This window comes from Cervus elaphus, chromosome 11 (assembly GCF_910594005.1).
Source record: "Cervus elaphus chromosome 11, mCerEla1.1, whole genome shotgun sequence".
Classification (NCBI taxonomy): domain Eukaryota; kingdom Metazoa; phylum Chordata; class Mammalia; order Artiodactyla; family Cervidae; genus Cervus; species Cervus elaphus.
In genome coordinates this window covers 49,924,133-49,937,661 of record NC_057825.1, presented here as the reverse complement: position 1 = coordinate 49,937,661, position 13,529 = coordinate 49,924,133, and the positions used below count along the sequence as shown (strand labels likewise).

The window sequence follows — 13,529 nt, the reverse complement described above, 5'->3', positions numbered from 1 at the left end:
CTAGTATTGCATAAGCTGAATAAGGTCTACAATATCACCTGTGTATAGAATGGAATTCTTAAAAATTAGAATTTGAAAGCCTTTAATCAGACCGTGCACTTGCAGATAGCGCAGGCCATACACTCCCCATCCACATTACCTCACCAGTCTGCAAAGACTTCTGATTGTGCATTATGCGTGTGTAGCCAATCATTGTGTCTGACTCTTTGTAACACTTTGGATTACAGCCTGCCAGCTTCCTCTGTCCATGGGATTCTTCAGGCGAGAATACTGGAGCGGGATGCCATTTTCCTCCTCCAGGGATCGAAACTGCATCTTCTGTGTCTCTCGAATTCTTTATTCCCTGAGCCATAGAGGAAGCTGATTGTGCATCAGCTGCAATGTAGTCTTTCTCACTGAGGACTTGCATCTACTGCCACCACGGTAACTACCAAGAATGTTTCAGGGATTCCCTTGATCCTTATGTCCAGATGTAACCTCTGTTGATGTCTTTAATTGCTTACTCTTATTTATTTACCTATTTATTTATTGAGCCATGCCTTGTAGCTTGCGGGATCTTAGTTGCCCAACCAGGGATTGAACCCAAGCCCTGGACAGTGAGAGTTCAGAGTCCTAATCACTGGACCCCCAGGGAATTCCCTTTAACTACTTACTCTTAGCTCTGAACATTGGAGTTTTCTCTCACATCTTACTCTTCCTTGCCTTCCATCTATCCTTAATCAATCCATTCATTTGAAGTCATCTTTGTTTCGTGGAGAAATCACCATGTAAAGGATTGTGGATTGCAGTACAAAACCATGTTTGTGCTTGTCCTGTCCTGTCCATCTCTCATGTAATATAGTCAGTCTCACATGATATCTCAGTGGGGCAGATATGGGAGCCTTCCAACTCCTCTCCTTGCTTTCAGTATCCTTTTTCCTGCTCTTCATGTTCAAGACAATCATCAGGATTTTATTCCTTGGACCCACATTTTAGAAATCATAATCCTGATGGAAAGACTTCTCAATTTGGCTCTAACCCTCCAGTCTCATCTCTCCCCACTTCCCTCCCTTTCATCCTGTGCTCCAGACACTGTAAACATATCAGAAGCACCCTATAGCATTTTCACAGACGTTGCCTACTGGCTGGAGTAGCTTTCCTTCCCTCTGGTCAACCCACCTCCTTTTCTCCCAGCTCCTCTGTCCTTGCTCAGTTAGGTACAGAAATGTCTCCAACCACAGTTCCTGTTTACATCTCTGCCATAGCATGAATCACATTGCTTTGTTACCATTACCTCCACTCCAGATTCAAGAATACCCACGGCAGGGACCACATTTTGTCTAATTTTATCTCAACAACTAAACCTCCATTTGACTTAAACTAAGAAAAATAAATAAGAACAGCAGCAGACATTGATACTAAATTATTAAAAAGGCATTCTCAAGGTGCCTGTGAAAGATTAAGAAGTGGTTCCAGAGAATGGGAGATGGCTGAATAAAGACACAAATGCATTCAACTGGCTAATTTACCACAGAAAGCTCACTGCTCACGGCTGGTGAGGGATTTCCCGCACAAATTAGATGTATGAAATGTAGCCACATATAAATGGCACTAATCTGTATGACTTCAAAAGCTTGGACCTTCCTGGGTCAACAATGTGTGCCTATATGTCAATGTAATATAAAGGTTTTTTATATTTAACTCAGATTCCCCAGGCTATTGAATAAGCAAGAATTCAAGCCAGTTAATAAACACACTTCAGCAAGAATCTCCAAAAAGTCAGCACTGTGCCAGATTGCACTAAGAGGAAAGGGGGTACATTTATCAGTGCAATGTGGAAAGTCCTATGCTCTTTATATATGGCTTCTCATAACTGATAGTCTTCCACACCTACAGGGGTAGATATTAGAGGGTTCTAAAAGCTGCAAGGACAAAATTAGCAACATCTGGAAAATTCTATAAAACAAGATAATTAACTGTTAAGATGTATCACAGACAGAATTTACTACTGAATTAAATTGGTTCCATTATTTGTGGTGAGGAGAGGAGGTGAGGCTTGTTAATATCAAACAGAAGAACTGTAGTTGTCCAGTTATCCCCATAAATCCTTGGGGCCTGAGAAAAAAGAGAGTTTTACACCAGCATCTTGTTACAGCATTTGAAATCCAAACTTTTAGAATAACTTCTTAGTATGGAAAGTGCCCAGTTAATGTCAAATACACCTGTCAGTTTACAATTAAATAAATGTTTCCAAATCTGTTCTGGCACATTGGTTTGATATCATGTACTGTGCTTAGTTGCTCAGTCGTGTCCGACTCTTTGTGACCCCAGGGACTGTAGCCTGCCAGGCTCCTCTGTCCATAGGGATTCTCCAGGCAAGAATACTGGAGTGGGTTGCCATGCCCTCCTCCAGGGCATCTTCTCAACCCAGGGATAGAACCCAGGTGTCTCATATTGCAGGCAGATTCTTTATCATCTGAGCCACCAGGGAAGCCCAAGAATACTAGAGAGGGTAGCCTATCCCTTCTCCAGGGGATCTTCCCAACCCAGGAATTGAACTGGGGGTCTCCTGCATTGCAGGAGGATTCTTCACCAGCTGAGCTACCAGAGAAGCCCAGGTTTGATGTTATAGGATGTCCCTAATAAAGGGGTGAAGCCATGAAAAACCAGATTTTGCATGATTGAGATAATGTTTGTGAATCATAAACAACAGTGCAGAGTCTAGTTCATTTCACAAATGTATTTAAACACTCTAACTTCCACAGAGCATTGTAAGTAACAATGCATTGAACTATCTTCAGACATGAACACCTCTGTGGAAGTAATCTGGCTGGCCAGTCACTTAATAGGATGTGGGAATGAAACTCTCGGAAGCTCCCAGAAGGGACAGTGAAGACCCCAAAACCCAAGGCTCCCTCTGCCTCTGCATAAAGGAGGGAGGGAATAGGAATAGGAAGAAAGGATGGTTCTAAGTAACCAAGAACAGATTCCAACAGGGATCTCAGTGGGCACCCCAGCCAGATGAAGGAAAGGGAAACTAAGAGGCTTCTAGTTGTGGTGGAATGTGTGTGTGTGTGTGTGTGTGTGTGTGTGTAGTATACCAAGGAAAAGAATAAACCGGCAAAAGAGATATTAAGAGATATTGAGATTGAAATATGTACAACCTTTCAGGAGGACAATCTGGCCTTAGGTATTGAAAGATTTTTTTTAAAGTCCTCACCCTCTGAACCCAATCTTGAGGGCTTTACTCTTGTGACTTAATAACCCCTGGCAGGCCCCACCTCCATATAACACCACATTGGGGATTAGGTTTCAATACATGAATTTGGGGGGGGATATAAACCATCAGTCTATTGTAGTGTATGTATGAGGATGTTCATCCCAGTCAATTTATAATGGCTAAAAACCAGATGCAACCTAACTGGTAAAAAAGAAGAGATGGATAAATTTATTAGAATGGTTTGCAGTTATTGAAGATGATCCTATCAATTTGTATTTGGCTATGGGAAAATGTCAACAATGAAAAAATCAGTTACCAAGTAGTATGTATTGGCATAATGTTATTGTATTTTTAGAAAATATAAATACATATCAAATAGACCAATTCCAGAAGAATATGTGCTTAACACTTGACAGTTTATCTTCAGGTGGTTAAATTTTAGGTGATAATCATCATTTAAAATTTTTTTTTTCTTGTCTTTTTTCCCTTTCTTCATTTTTACTTAATAAAAAAGTCAAACTTAAACATCCATGAGAAATACATACAGACTGAGAGTGATAAGAAAGCTGAGGTGTAATATAAGCCAGGGGATGCATAGAACACGTACAAGGGCTCTATACTTGCTGCCATAGGTGTGTGTGTGTGTGTGTGCTCAGTCTTATCTGACTCCTTGCAACCCCATGGACTGTAGCTCACCAGTCTCCTCTGTCCATGAAATTTTGCAAGCAAGAAGACTGGAGTAGGTTGCCATCTCCTACTCCAAAGGATCTTCCCAACCCAGGGATCAAACCCACATCTCTTGCACTGGCAGGCAAATTCTTTTACCACTGTGCCATCTGGGAAGCAACCAACCTTTATTAAGAGCCCCACTAAGTGCTAAGTACTGAGATAGACACAGACTTTGAATTCTGTGTTTGGAATTTAATAGGACAGAACAAGATTCAGAAGATGCAAGGTTTTTATCTGAATTCTACCACCAATCTCAGGCAATCGCTTAACATTTCTGACCCTTCAATTCCTCAATTATAAAACTAGACATTAATGATATCTGGGTTACTTTTTCAGGTTAGAATATGAATACTTCTAATAGAATGCTCTAATAGAATGCTTTTCAAAATTTAATTTTAACCTGGAGTTAATGGTAAAATGCAGATTTGATTCCACAGATCTAGAAAGAAACCTAAGCTTCTGCCTTTCTAACATGCTGTAAGACTGCTAGTCCTAGGCTTACACTTTTGAGTTGCAAAACTCTAATATACATGATCTCATCAAATTTTCCCCAAGAATCCTTTAAGATAGCCATCCTTGGTCCTATTTCACTGATAATAGAGTGACCTGTGTAGGATCATACTCAGAGAGAATGAGAAAGCAGAAGTCTTTTTATTCCTAAGCTCCAAGATGTTTAATGTCGCATTCAGTTCTAAACTACTATAATTAGAAATGACTGTTACACTCATATAAAGTGAACAGCACCAGCAGCAGAATTGATAAAGGTAAGCTGTTAACAGAGTTCGGAAGAATGAGAGATCTCTTTACATGGGAATCGATAAAGAAGACATACAGGAAATTTAACATCAACCTTGAAGGATGCTGAGGATGAAGGTAAGCAAAGATGAAGAGAGTATATACAGCAGTTAAGTGTAATATGGCATGATCAGAGCATATGACAATGCAGAGGGAGCTTGCAGAGTGGGGCCTGGGATAGCAGAACAGGCCTCAGGAACTAACCCACGTATTTATTACAAGAGTCAAAGATAACTCAAAGGTGTTCAGTCTTCGAGACTAGAAAGTGAAAGTGAACATGAAGTCACTCAGTCATGTCCAACTCTTTGCGATCCTATAGACTGTAGCCTACCAGGCTCCTCCGTCCGTGGAATTTTCCAGGCAAGAGTACTGGAGTGGGTTGCTATTTCCTTCAAAACTAGAAGGATACAGCAAACAAAAAAAATTCAGCATAGCATTGGAAGCCCTTTTTTAAAAAATATAATTCATTTAATGGCAACTGGTAATCATCAAATTAGCAATGGTCACCTTCAAAAGTTATTACACAAGCTATGCTATCATTTCTCAAGTTTGACCACATACCTGAAGTCACAGACATTTCCCACCTAAGATGCATCATTTAAACCAGACTTAATTTATCACCAGTATTTGTAAAACCACACCTAGCTAAAGAACTAGGTCTGGGGACCAATACGTGGTCTTAATACAGGGAAGGTTTGGAAGCCCTTTACCAACTTCCTTCCTCTCCCAACACTTCCTCTGTCCCTGTCCTCTTTTTCCCTCTGGGAACTAGGGAATCAATTCACTCATCAAGATGTAAGGCTTTCAGTTCCCTATCGTAGGTATGCTTTCATGATGTCACCCCTCAGGTCTGCGAGTCTACGTCTTGAGTCTTTACTCCATAAACTTTACTTTTTCAGTGAAGCTTTTTAGCATTGGCCCCATCTTACCTGTCAGCTCTTCTCATTTATGTGTTCTGGGGACATTTGCTCTCAAGCACTGGGCAATAAATAAATATTATCAGCAAAGTCCCTCAGTGTCTGCTTCTTTCTCCTACCTAAAGTTCCAGGAGGAAAGCACTGAGTCATTGCATTTCCTTGGTTAACTCCCATGATTTAACATCTTGCACTGAGCATAGTAAGTTCTGCCTTAGCGCTATCCATATTACTACCTTGTTCTAAGAGGAGGATAAAGTTTGATAAGGAAAATGACCTTTTTTTAAAAAAATATGCTCCTTTTAAGTAGATCTCCTGAGAGAAGCCTTAAGTCCTTACCCTTTGGCTCCACATACATTTTGCAAAGCATGTTGTAAAAGGCCAGTTGTATGCGGCCTGCCCATAGGAACAACAGACTTAATTTTCTCCTTTTGATATTGTGACTCCCACCCTCCTTCCCTACCTTTAAATGTTTCCTTTTAAAGAAAAGCCATGGCTCACTGCTACTGAAAATTAAAGATAATCACATAAAGATCAAGGTCCAGGCTGGTGCAAGCACTGAAAGAACATTAAAATCACGACTTGAATCTCTCTTGTCCTGAGCACCGCCAAGGACGCCTAATGGAAGGCCAGTCTTCAGAATGCATGCTTATATCAGACTTTTATTACTTGTACCTCTTGGTTCACAAACTATTGACTCAAACAAATTGGAGATGGCTTTCAGTTGAGATGAAATGGGAGAGGTACAACATATTCATAGATACAACATATTCAGTCCTGAATATTCACTGGAAGGACTGATGCTGAAGCTGAAACTCCAATTACTTTGGCCACCTGATGCAAAGAACCAACTCACTGGAAAAGACCCTGATGCTGGGGAAGATTGAAGGCAGGAGAAGGGGGTGTTCTGAGATGGTTGGATGGCATCACTGACGTGATGGACATGAGTTTGAGTAGGCTCCAGGAGTTGGTGATAAATAGGGAAGCCTGGTGTGCTGCAGTCCATGGAGTCACAAAGAGTCAGACACAACTGAGCGACTGAACTGAACTGATATATATGTATGTATGTATACAGTAATCTGTGTGTGACCACTCCCCACCCCATCACTACATCAAGTACCAAGAAAAAGCAGGAGAGTTTATTATGCAAAGTTAAATGTATAAGGTTTAGAAGAAGAGGAATTAATTACCTCTCCTTCCTCCAAGCTATACTTCTGGCCTCCCCAGCTGCATCAAACTCGCTCTTCCACCTCCTCTTAGTTCCAGATTGTGTTTTGGCAATCAGACTCACACTTCAACTACCTCAGAGTTTCTTCCCATTTTCAGAAGCCTCAATTTCAAGATTCTTGTCCTTTCTTACCCCACTCCCCAATCACATGTTGGCCTGATGGCTTGAGGTGGTTTTCTTGATGCTCAACTAGGAAGATATGCCTAATCTTTTCCCCTGTACAAACATGGAAGCTATCAAGGGTGTTTTAAAGGGTAAAAAGTATCTCTCATCAACATCCAAGGCTCAAGAAGACATCTACCAACAGAAAGTTGTGTTAGCCCGGAAAAAGAGATTGATCACGTATACACACAACTGTCACATTATAACCTAGCACATTAGATGTTTTCACAAGAGAGGTACAGAGATATGAGAGCTCAAACAAGAGGAACAAGAGAACTTTAGGCGAACTCTTTCCTTTTCTTACTTTTTAATTGTGTTGGACCCTAAGACGCATGACTTTAAAACTGGTGAAAACCAGCCACATCAACTTGCTGTGGTGACTCAAAAGTTGTCGTTTCTCAACTCAACTTTGCTGAAACACTTGATTCATGTTGTTCTTATTTAACCTAATTTGCATTGATTTAATCAGGGCTGGTATGCTTTAAATACATAATAAATTGGGATTCTGCAACTCAGATGACTTAGAATAGCTAAATTTCAATAAAGCTCATTTCAATCTGTTAATGTATACGGTTCTGCCAAGGGGTTTAAAACCGTAGAAAAGATGCAAACTTGCCACATTAGAAGTGGGAAAGGTTTAAAGATACCATCCAGATGAAATGATTTGCGGGATAATAATGTGAAAAGCAATATATATATGTACATACATATATTTTAATTACAGCCGAAAACTCACATATAAATGCAGTGAATTTAATTTTATTCTCCTTCCTTCTTGCCAACACTCAACTCTTTTCTGCCTCTCTATACCAGCTCTACAAATCAAGTGACATCCAAAGTGGGACCTCTTCTTGCCCATTTGGCAGGCTCTATCATCACTTTGCCAAGCTGCCTACATTAGGAGAATTTTCTTCCTTGCAGCCATGGGGATTGGGTGGCTTGTACGCAACAGTACTTGCTGAATGGTTGGCCAGTGTTTACCCCTGCCCGCCCCAGCCTCCCAACCCTTTATAGTTTATGGCTCAATCAGCCGGCTTGCTGTCAGGAATAATTGTCTTGGCAAGAGGCGAAAACACTTGATGGTGAAATTGTTTGTCTGTTAAAGTGTTCTGCAGCACCTTAAAGGTGCCAGGAGAAAACCCGCAGGTGCTCAGCACAGAGTTGAGAAAGAGGCAGGAGTGACCGCGAGGCAACCATCAAGAATGGGATGGGAAGACCACCACTTTGATGTGGGAGAGGAGCTGTGAGACCTTGTAAGAAGCTGTGAGACCTTGAATAATCACCCAGTGAATCTTTGCCTGGGTTTTGCTATGTACAAAATTAAGGGGGTTGATTTTCAAATGTCTCTTTTAGCTCCTAAGACAGCATGTGATGTCTAGGACATTCAGATTTGTTTTCCTTCCAATTAAATGATGCATCTCAGAGATGAATGACCAGGGCAGAGCTCAGAGGAATACAAAAATGGAATGATTCATGCCCTTGTTCGTATGACTTTTCCTGAAAAGTACCACCAGTTTTTGGTGACTTTGATTCTACTGGTTGGTGTCTTCAGCTTGGGTGTTAAGGCCCAGCCAAGTTACCTGTCCAAAGCAAGTCCAGTTCATTCTTATCAAATGTGAGTACAACTACAGATGATGCCCACTTACTTTCAGTACCTAACAGTCAGACATGATAGAAATTCAAAGTGAGGAGATGGGAATTCACATTTGATTCTCCCTATCACCATTCTGGGCATCTTAGTCAAGAAGGTAGGCTTATCCACTCACTTCCAGGAGGGCTTCTGTCATCCTAAAAAAAAAAAAACAGAAAAAAAAAACGACCAACAGGTTCCTGACCATAGCAATGCAGAGCCTCTCCAAACAAGCTGAGACAAGATAGAGCTCATCATAAGCTGAAGGAGCCCATCCATAAATGATTGTTAATGGAAATAATCAGGCAAGGACGTCTCTTCACACTCAGAAGGCACAATTTAGTAACAGTGTCAAAGCTTAAGTAGAGGTGTGTATGGAAGTGGGTTTAAACGACCCCTTCTCGGCTCTTTCTCTGGACTATTCCCCTGGAGTGGAGTGTACTGCAGGGCTCTGTAATCACCGTGAGCAGCACGCCAGGGTCAGCCCTCCCGGTGTCCGGCAGTAAAATCTTTCTTTAATCCACCCGGGACCTCACAGACATGTATGGAGCCTGGTGAAGCTCCGGAGGGATCTTGGGCAAGAAAGACTCTCTGTACACAGATACACATACATTTCAGCCACTCTGGGTCTCCTACCTTTGGACTGGGATGGCTTCCCAAATCGACCGAGTTTGAAAAGCATTCCCCCACCCCACCCCCACCCCATCCACCACCCAAAAGGGCTGGCTGACTGCAGAACTCCAGTGCCCGCAAGGAAGAAAAAAAAAAAAAAAAATCTCAGCCAAGTCCCCACAATCATTGCCTTCCTCTAGCTCCTCTCAAGTTGCTTTTCTAAAGCAAGGGACCAAATGTTGATTTCTCTACGGATTCCTACGTACCTCTTACACGTAGACAGCTTTAAAGCGGGAGGGGGGAGGCATTCCTCAAAGGGAAAGGAGAGGGGGAGCAGAACAGAGTATTTCAGTCTCCCACTTGGAAATATCTCAGTGGTTGATGATGCTTTCCCATACCTCCATCCCCCTCTTTTTTTTTTTTTTTTTGAAATATGGACCAAAAAGCTGAAAGTGTTTTCCTTTTCATCAAAGAACATATATTACTTTAGTGGTTCGGGAAAATGTTGGTTTTCTGCCCACCCCTTTTCAATCTGCCCATGTCTGAGGTGCTCCGGGAAGACGCACAATCGTGAGCAGCTTACGACACTCAGTGAGCAGTAGGTGCCGGTGCAAGCTCGCGCCGCACACTGCCTGGCGGAGGGAAGGAGCCGGGGCGCCGCTCCCTGCTCCCCGCGCCGCCGCCCGCACCTCCCCGCCGCCCGCAAAGGATGAGCGAGCCCGCTCTCCGCAGCCGCCCCGGGCTCGAATGGCAGGCGGTCTCCGCGGAGGAAAAGGTGGCGCCGGTCAGGGGTCCTTTCCAATGACGGACATTAACCAGACTGTCAAATCCTGGGGAGTCGCGAGCCCCGAGTTTGGAGTTGCTTTTTTTTTTTTTTCCCCACAACGTCACAGTCCGAACTGCAGAGGGAAAGGACAGCGGCAGGAAGGCGAAACCCCGGCTCCCCGCACGTAGTTGGGAAACTTGCAGGTCCTAGAAGTCGCCTCCCCGCCTCGCCGGCAGCCCTTGCAGCCCGGAGCCGAGCAGCAAAGTGAGACATTGTGCGCCTGCCAGATCCGCCGGCCGCGGACCGGGGCTGCCTCGGAAACACAGAGGGGTCTTCTCTCGCCCTGCATATAATTAGCCTGCACACAAAGGGAGCAGCTGAATGGAGGTTGTCACTCTCTGGAAAAGGGTGGGTAAGACACTTTTTAATTAAATTCTTTCCCGAAGATTTTTTTTTTTTCCTCCCTTTTCTTTGCTGCAGCATCTAACATGGACCAAATCACCATCTCTTTGATCTTTTTCCGTGGCTGTGAACTTTCTATGCTGCCCAGCTTTCTGCATGCTTAGAGGTGAACGTGTGGCTTTGGGGAGTGGGGGGGGGGGTCCTGCTTTATTTCAATATATTTATTTGATTGTTGCCCTTTTCTCCCCCCTCCCCCGCCCCCCCTCCCTCGGAATAAAATATGATGTAGATTTCTGACCGAGCGCTTCCAATGGACATTCTCCAGCCTCTCTGGAAAGATTCTCGCTAATGGATTTCCTGCTGCTCGGGCTCTGTCTACACTGGCTGCTGAGGAGGCCCTCGGGGGTGGTCTTGTGTTTGCTGGGGGCCTGCTTTCAGATGCTGCCCGCCGCCCCCAGCGGGTGCCCGCAGCTGTGCCGGTGCGAGGGGCGGCTGCTCTACTGCGAGGCGCTCAACCTCACCGAGGCGCCCCACAACCTGTCCGGCCTGCTGGGCTTGTCCCTGCGCTACAACGGCCTCTCGGAGCTGCGCGCCGGCCAGTTCACGGGGTTAATGCAGCTCACGTGGCTCTATCTGGATCACAATCACATCTGCTCGGTGCAGGGGGACGCCTTTCAGAAACTGCGCCGAGTTAAGGAACTCACCCTGAGTTCCAACCAGATCACCCAGCTGGCCAACACCACCTTCCGGCCCATGCCCAACCTGCGCAGCGTGGACCTCTCGTACAACAAGCTGCAGGCGCTGGCGCCCGACCTCTTCCACGGGCTGCGGAAGCTCACCACGCTGCACATGCGGGCCAACGCCATCCAGTTCGTGCCCGTGCGCATCTTCCAGGACTGCCGCAGCCTCAAGTTTCTCGACATCGGATACAATCAGCTCAAGAGTCTGGCGCGCAACTCTTTCGCCGGCTTGTTCAAGCTCACCGAACTGCACTTGGAGCACAACGATTTGGTCAAGGTGAACCTCGCCCACTTCCCGCGCCTCATCTCCCTGCACTCGCTTTGCCTGAGGAGGAACAAGGTGGCCATTGTGGTCAGCTCGCTGGACTGGGTGTGGAACCTGGAGAAAATGGACCTGTCGGGCAACGAGATCGAGTACATGGAGCCCCACGTGTTCGAGACCGTGCCGCACCTCCAGTCCCTGCAGCTGGACTCCAACCGCCTCACCTACGTCGAGCCCCGGATCCTCAGCTCCTGGAAGTCGCTGACCAGCATCACCCTGGCCGGGAACCTCTGGGACTGTGGGCGCAACGTGTGCGCTCTGGCCTCCTGGCTCAACAACTTCCAGGGGCGCTACGATGGCAACTTGCAGTGCGCCAGCCCCGAGTACGCGCAGGGCGAGGACGTCCTGGACGCCGTGTATGCGTTCCACCTGTGTGAGGAGGGAGCCGAGCCCACCAGCGGCCACCTGCTCTCGGCCGTCACCAACCGCAGCGACCTGGGGTCCCCCGCCGGCCCGGCCACCACACTCGCTGACGACAGGGAGGGGCAGCCCGACAGCACGCCCGAGCCTGTCACCGTGGCTCTCCCCGGCGAGCACGCCGAGAATGCCGTGCAGATCCACAAGGTGGTCACCGGCACCATGGCCCTCATCTTCTCCTTCCTCATCGTGGTCTTGGTGCTCTATGTCTCCTGGAAGTGTTTCCCAGCCAGCCTCAGGCAGCTCAGACAGTGCTTTGTCACGCAGCGCAGGAAGCAAAAGCAGAAACAGACCATGCATCAGATGGCTGCCATGTCTGCCCAGGAATACTACGTTGATTACAAACCGAACCACATTGAGGGAGCCCTGGTCATCATCAACGAGTATGGCTCGTGTACCTGCCACCAGCAGCCCGCGAGAGAATGCGAGGTGTGATTGCCCTGGAGACTCTCAACCCGTGCGCTACCAAATACGCCTGGACAACCGGGGCGGGCCGGCGAGTGCCAGGCTGGGGTCTGTGCTCTGATACGCTCCTTGACTGAAACTGTAAGGGGATCACTCCCAGAGACTTGACATTTTAGCTTTATTGTGTCTTTAAAAAAAAAAAAATGACATCAAACACAACAAAACCCCACCCCACAACCTTCAGGACAGTCTATCTTAAATTTCATATGAAAACTCCTTCCTCCCTTTGAAGATCTGTCCATATTCAGGAATCTGAGAGTGTAAAAAGGTACCAATCATTGATTTTTTTTTTTTTTGTAAACTTAAAATGTTTAAAATAAAATAGCATTTACAGTTTTTACAGACTGGTGTAACCTAAATGAATTGTTACCTGTGTTAAGAGAGAAGTAACAGTTACAATTTCCTACCTCTGTGTGTGTGTGTGGGTGGGTGTGTGCATGGGTGTGTGTATAGGGGTGATCTAGTGGCCAGAGGGAAAATCCAGAAATTCAAGAGCAAAGTAGCCAGGCTCATTTTGAGACATTAAGAAGGACAAACAGCTTATCAGGTGGATGTACCCCACATGATTAAGGACTGAAAAAAGTCAGACCCTCTATATTATGTTTGGGGGAGCGCAGTGTAATTTAGCCACTTTAAAGCAAGTGAAAGGTGAACTGAGGACTGAGCATCCTTGATGAGCCTTGAAGGCAGAGATCATTGCAAATGCTTTTTAAAAGGCAGTGCCAGACAGTTTATTCTATGAACAAGAAACGTTTTTGCACTTAATACAAAGCATCTTTCAAATCAATTCAAAACCTCACCCCCAAATGCCTCTGTTCTTCTGTGCCTTTGATTCACCAGACTTAGTAACATTTGTGCCCCTTTTCCATACTCTTCCGAGTGAAAGACCCTCAGCTCCTGCTCTCCTGTGGGTTGACTCAGGGAAATAAGGCGGAATCCAAACGCTTGGTGATGAGAGCTGTGCTTCCTGGAGCATATTGCTAAGACTGCAGCAGGCTGAGGCTCTCCCGGGGACAACACACTCCTAGCTGCTGTGGGGAACAGTGGGAACAGTGGGGAACAGTCTACCTCGGGCTGAATGCCTACCTGGGTGCTGCCTGAAGCAGGAGACTTTACAGGCAGGCTCATAAGGAAGTGATGGGGGTGGG

The 13,529-nt window shown here is 45.4% G+C and overlaps 2 protein-coding genes and 1 pseudogene across 8 annotated transcripts in view; 1 reads left to right on the top strand and 2 right to left on the bottom strand.

Moving 5' to 3' along the window:
* The window catches only part of CTNNA2 (catenin alpha 2), a 1,323,879-nt gene that overhangs the window by 382,343 nt on the left and 928,007 nt on the right, over positions 1-13,529 (bottom strand). The window lies entirely within an intron of this gene.
* On the bottom strand, positions 5,336-5,453 carry LOC122704147 (annotated as a pseudogene).
* Positions 9,853-12,721, top strand: LRRTM1 (leucine rich repeat transmembrane neuronal 1). 3 transcript variants are annotated; one of them, XM_043917734.1, is made up of 2 exons: positions 9,853-10,443; positions 10,727-12,721. In XM_043917734.1, the coding sequence occupies exon 2, from the start codon at positions 10,786-10,788 to the stop codon at positions 12,349-12,351; it is 1,566 nt and encodes a 521-aa protein (XP_043773669.1). In that variant the 5' UTR covers positions 9,853-10,443; positions 10,727-10,785; the 3' UTR covers positions 12,352-12,721. The 3 variants fall into 3 exon arrangements, with proteins under 3 accessions (XP_043773669.1, XP_043773670.1, XP_043773671.1); XM_043917735.1 differs by having other exon boundaries at positions 9,873-10,603; XM_043917736.1 differs by having other exon boundaries at positions 9,885-10,447.

Excerpts from the sequence above, each read along its gene's own strand:
- LRRTM1 (XM_043917734.1), top strand. The coding sequence starts at position 10,786 with ATGGATTTCCTGCTGCTCGGGCTCTGTCTACACTGGCTGCTGAGGAGG.